Here is a 19,757-nt window from a genome sequence, read left to right on the forward strand (position 1 = left end):
AAATCAAAGTTTTGTTTTTGAAATGTCTGTCTTTTTTTTTTTTTTTCGCTTTTTGTTTTTCTGTCGGTTGTGGGTCTTGAACTCTGGGCTTCAGCGCTGTCCCTCAGGTCTTCAGCTCAAGGCTAGCGCTCTACCACTTGAGCCACTGCACCACTTCTGATTTTCTGGTGGTTAATTGGAGCTTAAGAGTCTCCTGGCCTTTCCTCCCCAGGCTGGCTTTGAACTGCAATCCTCAAGTCTCAGCCTCCTGTGTAGCTAGGATTACGGGTGCCCAGCTTTGTCTTCTGAATCTTTAAACTACTTTTTGACCATGCTTGCTCACAACCACGTGTAATAAATCCACCACTGGGATAGGTTTACTGTCCTGGAATGCAGTGGTGTGTTGTAGCTCCCACCCTCCCCATCTCTTTCATCCCAGGTCTCCCCAAAAAGACCAGGTCTTGGCTCTGTGAATGTGGTAGCTTCCCCTCCCCCCCCTCCCCCCCCCCCCCCCCCCCCGCCCCTTCCCAGAGGACTTCCCCTCACTACCACCCCCATTGGTGTTAGGAACAATGGCTGCTCCCTCCCCTGCTTAGACTCCCCAGAGACTTTTCTAACACCTGCTTGGGGGGGGGGGGGCAGGGCGGGGGAAGTGGGGCTCCCCAAGCCTGTACATTTTTTTTTTTTTTTGCCCTGTATGTTTTTTTGGCCCTGTACTTTTTTTTCCCCCTGCACACTTTGCTCAGAGATGAGATCTTCTCTCTAGACTTTGCTGCCTTCCCAAACAACCTCTGAAATAGCACCGCTCTCTTCTGGAGCCTTCCATCACTCGTGCTGTCCTCTGCTGGAGCAGGCTGAGCCCTGCCGAGCGCCCATCTGTTAACCAAACCCCTCAACCACCGGTGACCCAGGTCCAAGAGGAGCCAGCGTCTCCCGCCTGCTGCCTCTACCTGTCATTGGTGCATAGGACAGGAAACTCATTGTCCCCTGAGCAGTCCTGTGTCTGTGACCAGGGGCCACTGGACACATCTATGAAGAGTCGGAATATCTGGATGGTGTGGCTTGTGGCTCCCATTTGCTTCCCTGGCCTCTGCCCTTGACTTCATCATGCCTATATTTGGTCTCCTCTTCCCAGTTTATTGTATTTTATTACTTTGTCTGGGGGGTGGAGGACACATGGGTAGTGGGGTTTGAACTCAGGACCTCATGCTTGCTAAGCAGGCGCTCTACCACTTGAGCCACTCCTCTAGCCTCTTTTGCCTCATGTACTTTCAAGTAATTCCAGCTTGGCATAAAGCAATCCACCTATGGTGCCTCCATTTGTGGCTGGGATGACAGGTGTGGGTCACAGAGCTCAGACATTGTGCTTCCCCATAGCTGCCATGCCAGGCGGGCAAACTGCACCCGGCCACCGGTTAAGATAGAGTCTCATACTTGTTCCCAGGAATCCCCCAGTCTCAAGTTGCTAGGACTACAGGCTTGAGCCACGGTACTTGGCTCTAGCCTCCTTTGACCATTCTGTCCCTTATCCTCTTGCTAGATGATCTTCTGAAAATGCTCCTTTGCCCGTGACTCCTTCTCATTTCTCCTTGTGAGATCTCTCTATCCCTCTCTTTCCCTCTCCCCCTCTCTCTCTCTCTGCCCTGGGGAATGAAGCCCCAGCTCCTCCCTTGCCTTCAAAGTTCAGTGGCCGCCACCTCCCCGAGACCTCACTGTACACAGCCACATCTGCCACCTACTTTGCTCTCTGCCGAGCCTCTTTCCTCCTCCCAACACACGACCAGAAAGGGACTCACGATCGTCCCTGCTTTTCAAATAAGAAAACACACAGAACCCAAGAGGGTGAGGACCTTCGGCCCTCCTGTCCCGCCTGCATGGGCCTGAAGAAGCTGTAGCAGCTTCCTCCTCTTTTACACACCCGTGTCCCCACCTTGTGTGCAGGATTGGCATGTCACCCACCAGCACACGGCTGGGTCTAGAGGGGTCCAGGAGCTTCCTCAGAGACCCCCCTGGCCAGTTTGTAGTGGTGAGGAATGAGCCAAGGGCTCTGGTCTGCCGCATCAGGGTTGCTGGCAGAGCCACCGCAGGCACTCCGGGGACGCCGTGTGCTGCCACACTGTAGAGCACAGAGACGGGGGTGTCACTCACAGTGGGGCTGTCTGGTGGAGGCAGTGGCTGCAGGGGACCTAGCAGGTCTTGTTGGGTCCCCTGGATGCCCAGCTGGCTCCCTGGCTGTCATCAGATGCCACCCAGAGTGTCTTTCCCGGAAGCTTGCCCTTGTCTGGCTCAGGAGGCCTTCCCCGCTGGGATCTGCCTGTTCCTCGCCCAGCCCCATGCAGGCAGGGGCTCGTTTTCCAGCATCCACACAGCAAGTGCAGCTCATTCTCTACCCTTGCCCATTTTTGGACATGTAGAAATCATACTAATCATCAAATACACTCTTCTTTTTTTTTTGTCACTCATGGGGCTTGAACTCTGGGCCTGGGCACTGTCCCTCAGCTCTTCAGCTCAAGGCAAGTGCTCTACCGCTTGAGCCACACTTCTGGTTTTCTGGTGGTTTATTGGAGATCAGTCTCACAGACTTTCCTGCCCAGGCTGGCTTTGAACCACCATCCTCAGATCTCAGCCTCCTGAGTAGCTAGGATGGCAGGCGTGAACCACTGGCTCCTGGCTCAGATACATGACTTTAATACAAGAAAGCACAGGGAACCTCTTAATGGCTTCTCGATGGCTCTTCTGAAAGACAAATGGTCCCCCAGTAATCTTTCCTTATTGTCCAAATAACAGGACTGACAGGGGGCTAGAACCTGGGGCTCAGGCAGTCTCTGCCTGTGGCAGGAGTGGGGTGTGGCGATCACTGAGGGGACGTGGCTCATCCTGGCCTCTGCATTGCCCCTCCAGCCGCCCAGAAGAGCCTTCCACATGGAGTGGCTACATGGGGAAGGTGTTCATGGCTGCTACCAACTACCTCCCCGCCCAGGTGTCCGACATGATGAACCAGGACAGGGCCTTTGCCACGGGCCGCCTGAACTTCTCCGGGCAGAAGAATATCTGCACGCTCTCGACGTACGTATGTATGTATGGAGACACCCATCTTCACCCAGCTCAGCTCACAGGCGCTTTCCCAAACCTCGGGATCCCTCACGATAGGAAGGGAATAGAAGACAAGAGGCCCCCAAAGCAGGCTGTGCACAGTCAGCCAGTCACTGCTCGCCTCTCATTTTAATGGGGGTTCAGGCTGGAAGCTAGCCTGGGAATATTATCCTTCTGGTTTCTGATACCATCTTGGAAACAATTCCTCTTTATAGATGGTTACTTAAAAATCCTCCACTTCTGTTGTCTTCACTCAGACACCACGGGGCTGACAGGTGTTTGAAGAGGTTTAAGGAGTTAATGAAAGAAGTAGAACATTAAAAAAAAAAATTTTCCCCCCATTGAAGCCGGTTTAGGAACAGGTATGGTGGTGTATGCCTGTAATCCTATCAGTGAGGAAGCGGAGTTTATGGATGATCACAGATTCAAATCCAGCCTGGGCTACCCAGTGAGACCCTGTCTCATAATAATAGTAATAATAATAATACAGTTGTGGCCAGATGTTAGTAGCTCACACCTATAATCTCAGAGTTCTCAGGAAGCTGGGGTTTGAGGAGACTGGTTCAAAGCAGGCTGGGCCGAAAAATTCAAGTGACTCTGTTCTTCAATGAACCAGCAAAAAGCTGGAAGTGGAGGTGAAGCTCAAATGGTAGAGATCCAGACTTAAGCAAAAAAGCCAAGTAAAAGCATAGAGCCTTGAGTTGAAGCCTCAGTACTGGCACAAAAAGATCCAAAATGAGCACGCAGAGACCAGCCAGCAGCCCTTCTGCCCATCAGCGAACTGCAGCTTTGTCAGTGGCTGGAGAGGAACTGGTGACCAATCACTGAAGCAAGGCTGCCTCTCGTGTCTGAGATCACAGCTCCTGTTCCCCTTGGTTCCTAGGATCCAGAAACTGCCAAGGCTTCTCGTGGCCTCCTCTGACGGACACCTTTACATCTACAACTTGGACCCTCAGGACGGCGGAGACTGTGTCTTAATCAAAACTCACAGGTGAAGAGTCGAGTTGTCACAGACAGCTGTTCGGCAATGTGTGTGTGGAGAGCTGTCGTGGCTCCACGAATGAAGTCCAGCCAGGATGCTCTCGGGTCCCCTCCTCCCTGGCTCCTTGTGGTCCCCCTAGCCTGGCTGTCATGGTGGCCAGCCCTTAGTGGATTCCCACTTCAGTCAGGTACTGTGTCAGGCACCCTCAGGCTCACAGTGCCCAGAGGCCTCACACTGCAAATGAAACACCTCCTGTTCAGCTAAGTACCCAGTACCCAGTACTGTATACACAGTAGGTCTCCATAAATACAGAACCATGGAAAGGGCGACGCTGATCACGACGCATTGTTCACATAGTGGACATGAAAACTTGAAGTCGTGGCAAACTATTTGAAGTTAATCGTTTTTAAAGTTCCAAAATTGCTGGGGCGCTGGTGGCTCATACTTGTAATCCTAGCTACTTAGGAGGCTGAGATCTGAGATCCACGGTCTGAAGCCAGACAGAGCAAAAAAGTCCATGAGACTCTTATCTCCAGTTAACCACCAGAGAATGGGAAGTGGAGCTGCGGCTCAGTCGGTAAAGCGCTATTCTTGCACAAACAAGCTCTACGGCAGCATCCAGGTCCTGAGTTCAAGCCCCATGACCAGCAAAAAAAAAAGTTTGCAGAATTGAACTGTGAAGTTCAATTGCTTGCGGGGGCAGGGCAAGCCTTTCTCACTAAGCAAAATGAGCAGATGGGGGAGGGGGGGGTCATTTGAACTTGCATGAATGATCCCTGATGATCTAAGCCACTTCATAAGGACAGCACAGCCTAGCGGCAGGGCTATAATTCACCTTCAGGTAGCGGAGCGTGACCCTGCTCTACCTTTCCATTTGAAGACGTTCTGCACATCCAGTGATTTCTTTTCTTCCCCCCACTCCTTAACTACTGCATGCAGCTTGCTTGGCTCCGGAACAACCGAAGAGAGCCAAGAAAATGACCTCAGACCTTCCTTACCTCAGTCTTACGCAGCCACAGTAGCCAGACCAAGTGCATCTTCAGCCTCCACAGTGCCAGGTAAGCCACGCTGGGCAGCCGGGCAGCCTCCAGCTGCTCTGCCCCTCTCCCCCCCACCACACTCTTCCCTGGATGGGGCCTGCTCATGGCTTTCAATCCAAGTCCCTAATCCTGACCCACGCAACACAAGAGGTTCATGTCTTAAGAAGCAGCATTAGGCCAGGCTCTGGTGGCTCACGCCTGTAATCCTAGCTACCCAGGAGGCTGAGATCTGAGGATCGAGGTTCAAAGCCAGCTCTGGCAAGAAAGTCTGTGAGATTCTTATCTCCAACTAGCCACTAAAAAGCCAGAAATATAGCTGTACAGGCTCAAGTGGTAGAGCACTAGCCTTGAGCAAAAAAAAGCTCAGGGCCAGCATCCAGGCCCTGAGTTCAAGCCCAGGACCAGCACCAAAAAGAAGTAGCATTTACCCTTTGCCTCTTAGATCATTCCACAGAGGTGCACATGCAGGCCTCTGAGGTGGAAACCAAGGAGACTCAACCATATCTTGAGTCAGAGGCTGATGAGGGGATAGTTAGGAATCGCTGTAGTTGGAAGCCAGGATGCCACTGCGGTTTCTTTGGTTCGTTCTTTTTCTCAGCCCCCCCCCCCTTCCCCCGAGGTCCTAAGGGTAAGAACTGAGCTGTTTTCCTTTCTCCTTGGTCCTCAGGCTATTCTGAGGACGGCGGGGCGCTCCGAGGAGAGGTGATTCCGGAACACGAGTTTGCCACAGGACCAGTGTGTCTTGATGACGAGAACGAATTTCCCCCTGTGAGCATTAGGAACCCCTAAGAGCGCAAGGGCGAGGGCCATCCGCCTGCCTGCCTGGGAGGAAGTGCGTGTCACCTTGCATACTTGCACACCGACCGACTCTCCTTGTTTCCTAGTCCCTAACAACTAATCCTCTGCTCTAAAACGCAGCCCTAGACCGCTGCTGGGTGCTTCGATCCTGCAGGCTAGCTAGCCCTCAGGTCGGGCTAAACCTGACCCGTTAGAATAACCCAACACTAATCAGGGAGTGTGGCTGGGTGTTCATTCAGAGACCTTCATTCCACCTTTCCTTTGCTTCCATACACTGCTATTCATAAGGTAGGAGCTTCGGCCCCTGTGAATTCATCCCTTCCTGAGGCGCTCAGGGCTGCTCATGCCCACTGCTGCCTTCCCATTCCCCAAGCCGACCAAGCTGGGCTATGTGGCGGGGACTCAGCTGGCTGTGGGGAGCTGACCCACGCTATAACTCTGGCCGGGCAGACTGAGTCTGCGCAGCAGCTGTGTTGGAAGGCCAGAGCTGGGAGTGAGCTCACCTGGGAACCTTTTAAAAAGGTTAGGGCCTGGACTCTGTCCCTTAGCTTTTTCACTCAAAGATGGTGCTCTACCATCTGTGCCACACCCCCAGGCTTTTTTGCTGGTTAAGTGGAGATAGGAATCTCATGGTTTTAAGCACCACTACTGGCACAGAAGAATCTTACAGACGTTCTTTGCCCAGGCTGGTTTCCAACTGACGATCTTCAGATCTCAGCCTCTTGAGTAGATAGGATATCCGGAGTGAGCCACCAGCACAAGGCTCACCTGAGGATCTTTTCTGGGGTCCCCGCATCCTGCCAGCTGAACCGGCAGTAAGTGGTACCAGCTGAGCGCTGGGTTCCAAAGTGCGCATGGGGAGGGGGTGGGGGCTGGGAAAAGGATTCTCTCCCTGGGGAGTCCCAGGTCCACCCACACCTGCTGCAACTTCTAGCAAAAGCAACATAGGCCCCTCTTGGAAGTCTCGCTTAGAAAACATCCCAGACAGACAGCTGGAGATCACTTTGAATAGCCACAGTATTTGAACCAAGGTCTGGAAAGCCAACTCCTAAAGCTAACGTGTCCATCTCCGCTTTCGTGCACAACTCATGAGGCCTGCGGTATGTTCTGCATCAGTTGAGATCCATTTGCAAAACGACAGAGTGCAGGTCTAGCTTCCTTCTCCCGCTGATACATGTAACAACATCATGAGTATATTTGCCCCCCCCCAAAAAATACTGTGGGGGCTTTTGTGCATGACTAGGGGGTGTTTGTGACTTTCAGCTTGGCTCTGTGGATTGCAGCTTGACATTGAGATTTCTGGCTTTGGTGGCCAAATGCCTGGCCAGCAAGTGACGTGTATATTTAAGTCATGGGTCAGAGTGGTTCTAAAAAATACTAATTAGAAATGATAAAACATTTGCTGGCTTGCAGCCTAACAAACGATAGCTGTCTGAACCAGTTGTTTGGCCCATTGGACTCTCATGACCCCAACTAGGACCAAAGGGCGGGGGGGGGGGGGGGTTGTTTGTTTTATTTCTGCCAGTACTGGATTTTCTTTTCGGGCCTTGGGGTGCTGTCCTTTAGCTTTTTTGATGAAAACTGGCACTCTACCTATTGAGCCACAGTTCCAGTTCTGGTTTTTTGCTGACTCCGTTGAAGATAGGATCACAGACTTTTCTGCCCAGGCTGGCTTTGAACCACGATCCTTGCATTTCAGCCTCCTGAGTAGGTAGGTAGGATTGCAAATGGGAGCCATCAGCACCCAGCCCAAAGGGCATGTTTTGTTTTGTTCTGTGAAAGCTGGTGGCTAGTGACCTCAAGTGACATTTTCCAGGAACCCGAGCACTCCAGGGCAGACTCGGTGGGGATAAAGGTGACCATCTTACATCACCCAAAGCTTAGAGCACTGGGTCAGGGTCTGAAACTGCTATAAAAGATTTCTACACCATGAATGAAATTCTCAAGTGAAATCAGAAAAAATCCTCTTATACTTAAGGGAATTAGGGTAATTCTGGCATGTAGGAAGTAGTCCCTTCTTGCCAAAGAAAACCTGTATAAATAATAGGCACCCTGGATTGATCATTTGTTTAGTGTGAAAGAAGAAAAAGGAATTGAAGTTGCTGTATATAAGACCTGTTGGGGCTGGGAAGGTGACTCAGTGGTAGAGTCCCTGCCCCTGTGAGTGCAAAGCACTGGACAGAAAAGCAAAAAAAAAACCCCTACGATACAAAATTAGGAAGATTATTTGCCTATATAGGGCCAAAGAGCTGAATGCGAGCCAGTGGCCTTGTCTCCCTCCTTAATTACCACATGAGTGAAACCTGCTTTAAACTGCCTTAAGAATTTGTATGAGCTCAAGATATAGCTCAGTGGGTAGAGTGCTTGCCTAGCACACATGAGGATCTGGGTTCAAGCTCCAGCACCCCCAAGAATTTATATTTATATACAAGAATCACTTCCTGACAGCAGAAGTGTTAAGATCCGACTAAGTTCCCCAGAATGGCTATGAGACTCCAGCAAGTGCCAGGTGACCTCCGTACACGGTAGGTGCTAGATGTCATGGCGGCCATCAGCCCAGCCTGTCCCTGAGCCTGCAGGCAGAAGGTGAAGAAGGACCAGTGCTCCCAGGGAGCCTCTGGAGCAGCAGCAGCAAAGACCAGAGGGGTGAGCGCCCTGGGGACATGTGCTACCTGTCACGCCCCCACTGGCAGCCATGTTCAAGGAGGGATGCTAGAAAAGCCTGCCCACTGCCCTGGTTCTGAGCCGCCATATTGGTTGCAAGTACTGGTCCAGAGTCCATGTCTTGACTCACATTCCTTAAACGCTTCTGATCTGTAGAAGAGTCTTTGAGTATCAGCTTGGTTGAAATCTCTTCAGCACAGGCCTGCCAGGGACCTCCGTCAGGGCTCCCTGGGACTCTGCCTGTCCCCTGGGTCATCACCAGTGACCTCTGTAGAATACGATATCACCGCCCTCATACCACCTCTCTCTCCTTGGGGTCAACTTTGCTCCGAATGAGAGAAAGGCAGGATAATCACTTCCGGTCCCTCAGGAGGAACCCAGGGTTTTGTGACTCTTAGCCTTGTGAACCAGCATAAAAGAGTTTTCACCAAGGACATATACTGGCTTAAGTGATTTAGCAGTCCGTGTTTACAATTAAAGACGAGCCTTTTTAATGCGTATAGATGTATAAATATACCTGCACACGTTTTATGTATAGCCAGTTTTTCAGTGTTCCATAATCATCTGTACCTGCATAGGACTGGGTGGGGTTCTCTGTGACCGGAGAAGCTCCACCTCCCCTGCGGACGGCGTGGCCCCCGGCCTGTAGGAAGCACAGCTGCCCCCAGCCCCTTCCAGGGAAGAGTAAGGTCATTCTGTTTTGATTCCGGTAGATAATCTTGTGCCGTGGGAGTCAGAAGGGCAAAACGAAGCCATCCTGACGAGAAGCACGCCTCAGAAATCAGGACATCCCCTGTCAGGTGCTTGTGGAGAAACAAGGAAAGTGGAAGAATGGAGTGCGATTGTCTGAGCAGAAATGGGAGGCAGGATTGAACCCTGGGTGCTGGGCAGACTGAGCCACGGGACATGGTTAACTAACTCCTCCCTGGGCCCGCTCAGCCCCGGCTGCCAGTGGGCGGGGAGCTTCTGTCTATATCATGCTATTTAAGATACTGTCAAACCACCATGCAAATGCTAACTAACTATACTGGTACATAACCAGAATTTTATATTTAAAAAGGGCATCCTTTCTAAATGTATGCTGTGTAAAAAAAAAAAAAAATGTACTTATAGGAAAAACCTTTTTGAATTGTATTTCTTGTATATTACAAATATATAAAGATTATTTTAGCCAGGCAAAGTATTTTTGCAGTGAGTAGAATAAATCATTTATTATTACCTTGGAGTCCCATTTAGGACACTAAATAAACCATGGCAAATGCATTTTTGAGGTTTGTTTTTTTTTTAACTTCATTAATATTTCTTTTTTGTGTGTGTGAAAATACCGTACAGAGGAGTTACAATTACATGGACAAGATGATGAGTACATTTCTTATCAAGCATTGTTGCCTCCCCCTTTGTTTCCCCTTCCCATCCCTTCCCATCTCCCATCCACCCCTATTAAAAGTTTTCATGTGTAGGGAGAGCTAAAGTCTTTTAAGAGGGGTAAAGAGAAGAGCAGAGCCATGGATTCATCTATACCTATCTTTGGTTGAGATCTAGGCCTCTCAAGGCATCCTTGGGGAACTTGCTAGAAATGTAGGCCCTTGGTTTTTCCTCTAAACCTACTGAGCTAGGTTTTGCAGTTTCCCAAGATCCCAGGTATTCAGAAACATTGAAGATGTGTATTTTTTTTCAGGACACATACGTGGCAACATCTGAGGGCCAGACCAGGTGGGCACACCTCTAACCCCAGCTACTCATAGTCAGGAGGCAGAGATGGGGGGCGGGGATTGATATTTGAGGTCATCTTGGGAAGAGATTAGTGAGACCTCCATCTTAATCAGTAAGCAGGGCATAGGTAGCTAGAACTTATGATCTCAGCTACGTGGCCGGCATGGGTAGGAGGATTGTGGTCACAAGGCTAGGCCTGAACCAAAAAAAAAAGCCCTAGGTTAAAAACATACTAAAGTAAAAAGGGGCTGAAGGTGTGGCTCAAGTGGTAGAGCACCTGCTTAGCAAGCTCAAGCCCCAGTACAGTCAAAAATAAAGATGGTAAAGATCTGCTCTGCATAATACCTTTTGGTATACATTCCTGCTAAAAAGACTCGTGAAACTGGGGGCATGCCGAAGTATCGGTTCTGTCAGGTAATAAATATACCAGGTACTTTCCCGTGTTGACCTTCAAAACCACCTTGCAAAGAAGGGTTAAATGACTGTGCTAAGTTTCAGATCAGGAGCTTAAATCTGGGGTTGACTCTAAAGCCAGTGAGCATTCGGGACACCTTGGCTTCCGCCCCAGAGCCCGCGGGGCTCAGGAATTACCTCCAGCCCATGGAGAAGGGACAGCAGGCGCAGGGACAGGGGAGAGAGAGACAAAGTGGTGCCCCCCCACCACCACCAAAATACTGAGCCTTATTTTTATTTTTTATTTATTTGTCAGTCATGGGTCTTGAACTCTGGGCCTGGGTGCTGTCCCTGAGCAATTCAGCTCAAGGCAAGCACTCTACCACTTGAGCCACAGCACCACTTCTGGCTTTTTCTGCTTATGTGGTGCTGAGGAATCGAACCCAGGGCCTCATACATGCAAGGCAAGCGCTCTACCACTGAGCCACCTTCCCAGCCCTGAGCTTTATTTTTAAAGAGAGGCTAAAAATGTGCCCAGCTTCTCAACATTCCTCCTGGGGGCCACAACAGCGTGCTAGGAGGTCTGGCAGCGACAGGCAATTTGGTAGGGGTTACAACAGGGCATGACGGATGGGTCCTGAGTGTAGTCTGCCCTGGAGGTGTTGTCATTGGCAATATCTTGAAGGACAGCCTCCAGAGCCTTCTTGACCTGAGGCAGCACAGCCTGGTATGCGGCATCCCTTCTATGGAGGGGCCTGCCTTCTGCAGCATCGTCTTGGAGATTGAAAATGAGGGGAAATGGATGGTGCTGCTCAAACCCAATGCTCCCATCACAAGCTCTGGCTCCACCTAGAGGACGGAAGACCACAGAAGCCTCAGTTAACTCAACCTTGACTTTGAGCTGCAAAGGTGATTGACACTGCCTTAAAGACTTTAAAATGTAAATGATTCTTCTCCAGATCAAAGCAATGATGTCAAGAACTTATTCCAGCCTTCCAGTGATGGTCCTGTTGTCCATGGTGAGTTGAAACATCTTTGACCTGCCCTCATAGTCAGGAGAACATTTATTCGATTATCTTTGAATCTGATTGGTGAATTGGGTGAAAAGGACAAAATAATTTCACATTATGTTGAAGATGAGATTCTCTTGAGTTTTTCTGTGTTGTGGCCAGGACTAGTGTGTTAACTCTGGGCCTCAAGCTTGCTAGGCTGGTGCTCTATCACTTCAGCCATACCTCCAGGCTGTTTTGTTTTTTTCTTTCTTTTGACTGATTATTTTGGAGATGGAGTCTCACGGGCTTTTCTGCCCAGCTGTTTCAAACCAAGATCCTTTGGATCCCAGCCTCCTGAGTGGCTAGGATTATAAGCATGAACCACCAGTGCCCCGCAAAGATGAATGAATTCTGTATATGGATTAGAATCTGGCTACTAAGGAAGCGCTCCAAAAACAAAGATAATAAGAAACTTTTGAAAGAGAGAGCCAGGTACTTCTCTATCCTGGAATATGGTTCAGGCCATGCTAGAAGGGAAAAAACAATCAATCGCAGGTACATCTGTGATTCCAGTTACTTGGGAAGCAGAGATAGGAGGATCACTATCCAAGGCCCAGGTTGGGCAAAACCACAAGAGCCTATCTGAACATTTAAAAGCAACAGGACTTTGGGCATAGCTTCAGTGGCAGAACACTTGTCTACTAAGCTTGAGGCTCTGAGTTCAATCCCTACAACCACCACCAACAGAAAAGAAAAATATCTGACAGGATAGCAAGATCCCTGGCTGTTGATTCCAGTGAGTCCCCTCAACCCCTTCCCTTAATTTCGCTTGTTGGGTCACCCAACGTAGCCCAGACCGACCTCTAACTAACTCATGATCCTTCCTGCCTCCAACTCCAGACGGTTGGTCATCTGCAGCTTTCTAAGCCAAAAGAAGTTAAGGTGTCTGAAACAAATAGACCCAATAGAATAAACAGAAGGAAGGAAATCAAAGGCCTTGAAAATAAAGGCATTGGCCTAGGAGCATCTCGTCCTCATCACTGCTGAAGAGGATCAGGGCTGCTCTGACACTCAGGCCGCCTCTCCTTCAGGGAACCCTGTGTCGGGACTTTGGAGGATGATATTCTGATGAAAAATGCAAGCATTGTGATTGAGACAGTCCAACTGTTAGTTCTGTATTACGTGCCGGAGCGGAAAGCCCGGTGTAGTTCAGAAAAGGCTAATCTAGAGGTGAAAGCCATACTATCTGAAGAGGCAGCTTTCACGTCCAGTATGGCTAGAAATGTAATTTGAAAGACTGTGGAAGAAGTAGGTCACATCGCTTGGAGGCAGCCGGCCATTAGTAGCCCCTCCCCACTCCAGAGATTACAAAGTTGCCATTTTTTGCTAGGGTGGAAGTCAAATTGCTAGTAAGGAGCAAATGAAGTGGCAGGAGTTTGACCAGTGAAAATTGGGACTGGCCCATTTCACAAAAGTATTAAATAGCTCTTGGTCTTTCGGTTGTTGCCTCACACTTGGTAGGCAAGCATTCCACCATGCGAGTGAGCCAGACTGTTGGCTCTTTTGGTTGTTTTCAGGAAAGGATCTTGCCATTTTTGCCCGGGTGGACTCAGACTGTGATCCTCCTATTTGTGCTTTCCCTATAGCTGAGCTGCAAGACATGTACCATCACCCAGCTATTGGTCGAGATGAGGTTTGGGGCAGGGGGGTGGGGGGCGGATCTCACTAACTTTTTACCTGGGCTGTCCTTGAATCTTGATCTTCTCAATTTCCTAAGTAGCTGGGATTACAGGTATAAGTCACTGTATCTGGCTTAAATAACTCCTCAAGAGTATAGCAGTTTGCCTAGAAGTACACTCCTCTAAGGATCACAAGTTCAAGGCCAGACTGAGCCACTCAAGGAGACTCTTCTCAAAAAAAAAAAGAGGAACTATTGTTCTCTAGATGATTATAAATCCTAGGCAGTATGCTCAAAAACAAATTGAAGGCTGGGCACCAGTGGCTCACACTTGTAACCCTAACTACTCAACCAAGTTTGTGAGGCCCCGTCTCAACTAAAAAGAACTGGGCACAGTGGGGTCACACCCATCACTCATACCTGCTATGGCAGGGAGCATAAATAAAAGATCACCATCCAGACCTGCCAGGGTGAAACACGTGGACCTTATCTCAAGAATAACCACAGTATAAAGGGCTGGAGATGGGACTCAGAGTTAGGAGTGCCTCCCAGCAAGCAGAAAGCCCTCAGTTAAAACCTTAGTACTTCCAAAGTGGGGCAGGGGAGGGGAGTTTGTGGGAGATAGGGTGAGAGCTGGAAGACGCTAGAAAACGAACGTGGCAGGAAGAAAACGGAAGAGATTCATCCCTTGAAGAAGAAGGCTGCACTGGGTTGGATCTATTTCTAAGAGTTGCCCTAGGGACGCTCCCCAGTCTGTGGTTTCTATGGCTTGAGGTGTCACCCATAGTTCAGGGCAACCACAAAAGAGGGCAAGTGACAGGGAAATCTCTAGGAAAGAGACAGCCACAGAGGACCGACCTTGGGATCTACATTTAAATCTTCTAATCCCTGGAGCTGACCCAGGAATCAGCCAGGCCTGCCCAAGGGCAGATTCCAGCAACAGCAAGAGAAAACCAAACCAGCTCAGCAGCATGGGTTTCCACGCAAGTCAGAGATGTGGTTATTAGCAACTCAGATTTCCCAGGGAAGTCTCCCAAAGTCCAGGCTAGGAGCAGAGAAGGCACAGTCTTAACAGGAAGAAACCACAAGTTCAAGGCAAGCAACACCTCATTAACTGCCTAAGAACAAAATAACAGCCAATCAATCCTCTCTGAAAACTCAGAAGTCTCTACAATGTATCTTCCAGTGTCCCACTTACAATTTTAAAACTACTGAACAGACGACTTCCCATCTCCACACAGTCACCTCTCCACCCCAACAAGAAAAATGGGTTGCACCAAGAGAACCAATGGCTCGTGGGCAGATCTGACAAGTGGGGAGACAGGAATACCACTGTCCCCTCCCCCTAAGACAGACAGACCGACAGACACCCTTTACTGCAGCAAAAGGCTAGGAAAACCTGAACCCTCATCAACGAGTTAACCCAGAGGGATGGAGCCAGCCGTCAGTCACTCCACACTTTTTCATTTTCTTTATTTATAAGGTCATGACACAGGCCATACGATCCCTGAGTTATAGCCAGACCACGCTTCCATGCTTTGTGAGTTTTACCAGGAACTCAACCAGATTCTCACAGTAAATATTACTAGATGATCCTCAAATAGCAGGGAAGTAACACCTTTTATATAAATTCAATTCCTTTTCCTTTTTTTCTCCTTTAAGAACCTAATCAGCAAAGTAGGAATAAAGGAATTAGAACATAGACAAAGAGCCAACAGCTAAGAATCCATTCCATGGCCGGACACTAGACACTTTGTTGCTAAAATCATTTCCAGCATGATGACAGAAGAGAAGAGAAGGAGGTAAAAATTTTTAAAGTGTCCTGACTGGGAAGGAGGAAATGAAACTCTGATAATGAATGACACAATTGGTTATGTATAAAATCAGAGAGAGCAACAACAACACAAAGCCTGGAGTGAATAAAAGATTTCAATAGTTACAGGATACAAGACTAACACCCCAAAATCAGCCTCTTTCTTATATATAGGAAAGAAAGTGGGGAGGGGGATTTTAAAGACACAATACCATTTACATCAGTACTCCCATCTAACTAAATGACTAAAATACTTAGGCATAAATCTAACTATAAGTATCTAGTGAAAGAAAGCAAAGAAATCTAACTAGAGATCATCCACATTCCTCCATTGAGAAAGGAAAGGTCAATACTGTCAAGGTGACAATTCTTCACACAATTTGACACAGCTAATCAATGGTGTCCCTGTCAAAATCACAGAGTTACCTTCTGAAAAATCAGCAAGGTGATTCAGGAGCTTCTATGGAGAGATAAAAGATCCAGAGCAGACAACACAATACTGAAGGAGAGCAATGGTCTAGAGAGGTTATCTATGTTAAAAGTTGCTATATGCTACAGGAAAAGACAGTATGAACACACAAACAACTCAGTGGCACAGAATAATAGGCCCAGAAACACAGCCACATAATAATAATTTTTAAAAAGCTTATCTTTGAAAAGGAGCAAAGGCCATACAATAGGTGAAGTACTCTTTTTAAAACTAAAATAATGCTATCATGTACAGAAATTTTAAAACTAAAATAATGCTACCATGTACAGAAAAATACATATAGACACATTGTATTTTATACACACAGAACAATCTACCACACAACAAAAATACACACATCCTTCCCAAGTGTACAGAAGACATTTTTCCAGGATAGAACATAGGTTACAAAATAAGTCTCAATAGGTTTAAATGTAATAGATTCCATACAAAGTCACCTTCTCCTTAACTGGGCATGGTGGCACATGCCTGTAATCTCAGCACTCAGGAGACTCAGAAGGATTGTGATTTGAGATCGGCCTGGGCCACATCATGAAGCCCTGTCTAAAACAAACAAAAAAAATCCCACAAAAACCACCAATTATCTTCTCTGAACATAAATCAAAAAAACCCAATAACAGAAGTAAAATTGGAAAACTATAGAAATGAGTAAGTGAAACATATTCTTAACCAATGGATCAAAGAATAAAAATGAAAATATAAGCTGGGTGCTGGTGGCTTACGTCTGTAATCCTAGCTACTCAGGAGGCTGAGATCTGAGGATAGTGGTTCAAAGCCAGCTCAGGCAGGGAAGTCTTATCTCCAATTGACCACCAGAAAACCAGAAGTAGGGCTGTGGCTCAAAGTAATCAAGTACTAGCCTTGGATTAAAGAGCTCAGGGACAGTACCTAAGCTCTGAGTTCAAGCCCCATGGGGGAAAAAGAAAAGAAAATGAAAATACAACATGACAAAACCTGTGGGATCCTCAAATTCTAATACTGCAAATAAGGTCAGGTTTGATCACGCACACCTGGAATTCTCCTACTTGGAAGACTGGGACAGGAGGATAATGAGGTCAAGACCAGCTTGAACTATATAGGGAGCTGAAAAGAGGGAAATGGGCAGGGTGGGGGGGAAGAGACAGAGATTGCAGTGCTGGGTCCTTGAAGTCCCAGGTACTTGGGAGGTTGAGACAGGGGGACTGATTTAAATCCCTAAGCAACATCGTGAAACACCATCTCAAAAGTAAAATAAGATAGCTGGGGGTTGATGGCTCAGGGCTGTACTCCTAGCTACTTGGGAAGCTGAGATCTGAGGATCACAGTTAGAAGCCAGCCCCGGCAGAAAAGTCCTCTTAAGTGTAAGATCCACTCCTGGATGGTGAGCAGACTCCACCCTGGGGAACTATGAATTTGGTGTTTCCGTTCTTGTGGGTTATTCTTTCATGTAGGGCTGGACGAGGAAAGATTTCCTCAGCACAAGTGCAATAGGACTGAGTCATAGGCGTGCGTGTCTGTGTGTGTGCTGGCTAGACGAGAGGCTGGAGGTGTAACTTGATGACAGAGTGTGTGCTCTGTGTGTGTGTGTGTGTGTGTGTGTGTGTGTGTGAGAGAGAGAGAGAGAGAGAGAGAGAGAGAGAGAGAGAGCGAGCGAGCCTAGGTTCCATCACATCACTGCAGAAGAAGTGTAGTCCCAGACATAAGGTTGTACCCATTGCTGGAGGAATTGAGCACCCCTTGATGCCACCCAGGAGACTTGGGAAATCCACTTGGGGCTGAAGGAGCCCCTGGAGATATGTATAAACCATGGAAGTGTGCAGGCTCCTTTCTGCACTTGGGGGACTTAGGTGGGTGTGGTAGATGTGTGGCCCCATGAGGAGGCCTTGTCAGTGTTATTTCAAGCTCTGTGGTGGCTATCTGGGGGAAAAAAATGAACTTGTGCACAGATTATTGATTTTTTTATTGGTGGGGGGGTCGTGATTCTTGAACTCTGGGCCTGGGTACTGTCTATCCCTCAGCTCTTCAGCTCAAGGCGAGCACGCTACCACTTGAGCCACAGCGCCACTTCCGGTTTTCTGGTGGTTAATTGGAGATAAGAGTCTCATTGATTTTCCTGCCCTGGCTGGCTTTGAACTGAGATCCTCAGATCTCAGCCTCCTGAGTAGCTAGGATTACAGGCATGAGCCACCGGCGCCCGGCTATGATTTGATCTTAAAGCAGGTACTGGGCCTAGAAATCTGACATACTCAAATGAGACCAGGCCCAGAGTGGTGGCCCATGGCTCTGAAGTAACTAGCACAATGGCAGTTTCGCAGAGGAGTTGACCAGGGTAGAGATGGGCCTTATCTGACAAGGAGTAGTTAGGGGTCAGGGCAGAGAACATGGGTATAGAGCAGTGATTTCTTTGGGGTGCAGCTACCATGGTTTTCTCATGCACATGCCATTTTGGCCTTTGTCAGGTGCTGTTCCATCCCAACAGCGGGGCAGCCGGGGCATATGGAGACCTGCAGCCTGTCCTAACAGAGAGAAACTACTCACCCCATGGCTGCCAGGAAGTAAGGGAGAAAGTCGGGTCGAGGAACCAAGATTTCCCCTTCAAAGACACAAACTCAGCGACCCCTTTCATCTAACTAGTCCCTACCCTCCTGATACTCATTCAGCTAAGAACTCATCAAGGAGTTCATCCAATAATCTCCCAGAAGCCCCATCTCTGAATACTCCTTGTACCAGGAACCAAACCTTCAACACACAAGCCTTTGTCAGGGGGAACACGATATCTGTATATCTGTGGCAATAATTCACAACATTAGATAGTACATACAACCATTTAGGTCTGTGCTTTTCCCTCTGTGTACAAATCTGCCTTAATCATCTCAAAAACAAGACAAAAACAAAAAAGGAAAAACAACCAAGTACCTTAGCTAAGCCAGACCGGCAATCTTTTTAAGTTCACGAACTAGGCGCTCATGACCACAACATCCTATCTTCATCACAAAAGAACACACCGTTCTCTAACCTAATGTAGTAGAAAGAGGTCAATCACTGGGCTTTTCCAAATGCAGGTTTAAGTCATTAGGATGAAAATTTAAGTGTGGGAGGGAAGGAATCAGAACCTATCCGAGTTTTACCCTCTTCACAATTTTCATCTGCCGTGGGGAGTTCAGCATTTCCTACCCTGGCTCTCTTGAAAAGTTGGTGGCTCTCTGGCAGAGCAGGCCTCCTCCGGGTATTGTCATTCCTGTCCGATCAAGATCACTTTTAAACAGTCCTATGACTTCACAGTAACATTTACGAGTCCAATATTCTGGACTTCCTGGCAGGGTTCTAACTTCTGAAATTAACTCAGCCTGGCGCTCCCATACCTCTGAGATAGTGTAATGTAAGGACGCTAATTTCGGGACATTTCATCTGAAACCATAGCAAATAGCTGACTGTTTTGTTTTAGGTTTTAGGACAATCAAAGGTTCTTCTGACATTTTTAATAATCCCTTGAGTTATGAACTCAAAGGACTTGTTTTTACACCACATTTTCTGTTGTGATCACTTATGTATACTCAGGGCAAAGAAATTTTGTTTGTTATTATACAATACTTTGAAATCTGCAACATTAAATAACCAAATCAAACTGGAATTTGCATGAGGTCCTAGATTTTTCTCTCTGTTCTTTTTCCTTTTTATTTTTGTTTTTCATTCATTCATGAAAAAATGTTAAGGTTTATACTGAGTGCAAGACAAGGCTAATCACTATAAAACAATAAGACTAAAAAGCCTAAGTGCTTCAGAGTTTAGATTTTTTTTTTCATTTTTGCAAAACTAGGGATGAAAATCAGGGCCTTGCATATGTTAGGCAAATACTCTAGCACTGAGTTCCATCATCAGTCTAGATCTTAAATTTAAACTTTTAGAAGTAACAAAGAGTTGAGTGCCAATGGCTCATGCCTGTAATCCTAGCTACTCAGGAGACTGAGATCTGAGGATCTCCAATTAACTATCAAAGAGTCAGAAATGGAGCTGTGGCTCAAAGTGATAATGCACTAGTCTTGAGCACATAAAGCTCAGAGACAGTGTCCAGGCCCTCAGTTCAAGCCCCAGGACGGGCACACACAAACAAAAGTAACAAAGAAATAAAACAGAAATGTCAAT

At 47.8% G+C, this 19,757-nt stretch overlaps 2 protein-coding genes across 5 annotated transcripts in view; one reads left to right on the forward strand and one right to left on the reverse strand.

Moving 5' to 3' along the window:
- Wipi1 (WD repeat domain, phosphoinositide interacting 1) overlaps positions 1–9,819 on the forward strand; it is a 33,880-nt gene extending 24,061 nt beyond the window's left edge. Inside the window, exons 9-13 of one of the 2 annotated variants that reach the window (XM_042665443.1) lie at positions 2,881–3,045; positions 3,956–4,063; positions 4,994–5,112; positions 5,762–5,926; positions 9,270–9,819. In XM_042665443.1, the coding sequence (XP_042521377.1) occupies positions 2,881–3,045; positions 3,956–4,063; positions 4,994–5,112; positions 5,762–5,883 (514 nt within the window). In that variant the 3' untranslated portion in view covers positions 5,884–5,926; positions 9,270–9,819. The remainder of the gene's footprint in view (positions 1–2,880; positions 3,046–3,955; positions 4,064–4,993; positions 5,113–5,761; positions 5,927–9,269) is intronic. The other variant, XM_042665442.1, reaches the window with a different exon arrangement.
- Positions 9,820–11,127: 1,308 nt separating this feature from the next.
- The window catches only part of Arsg (arylsulfatase G), a 111,869-nt gene continuing 103,239 nt past the window's right edge, over positions 11,128–19,757 (reverse strand). For all 3 annotated transcript variants that reach the window (XM_042702728.1, XM_042702729.1, XM_042702727.1), the window contains one exon: positions 11,128–11,511. In XM_042702728.1, the coding sequence (XP_042558662.1) occupies positions 11,237–11,511 (275 nt within the window). In that variant the 3' untranslated portion in view covers positions 11,128–11,236. The remainder of the gene's footprint in view (positions 11,512–19,757) is intronic.

This window comes from Dipodomys spectabilis, unplaced genomic scaffold (genome assembly GCF_019054845.1).
Source record: "Dipodomys spectabilis isolate Male_0828 unplaced genomic scaffold, ASM1905484v1 ptg000329l, whole genome shotgun sequence".
In the NCBI taxonomy this organism is placed as follows: Eukaryota; Metazoa; Chordata; class Mammalia; order Rodentia; family Heteromyidae; genus Dipodomys; species Dipodomys spectabilis.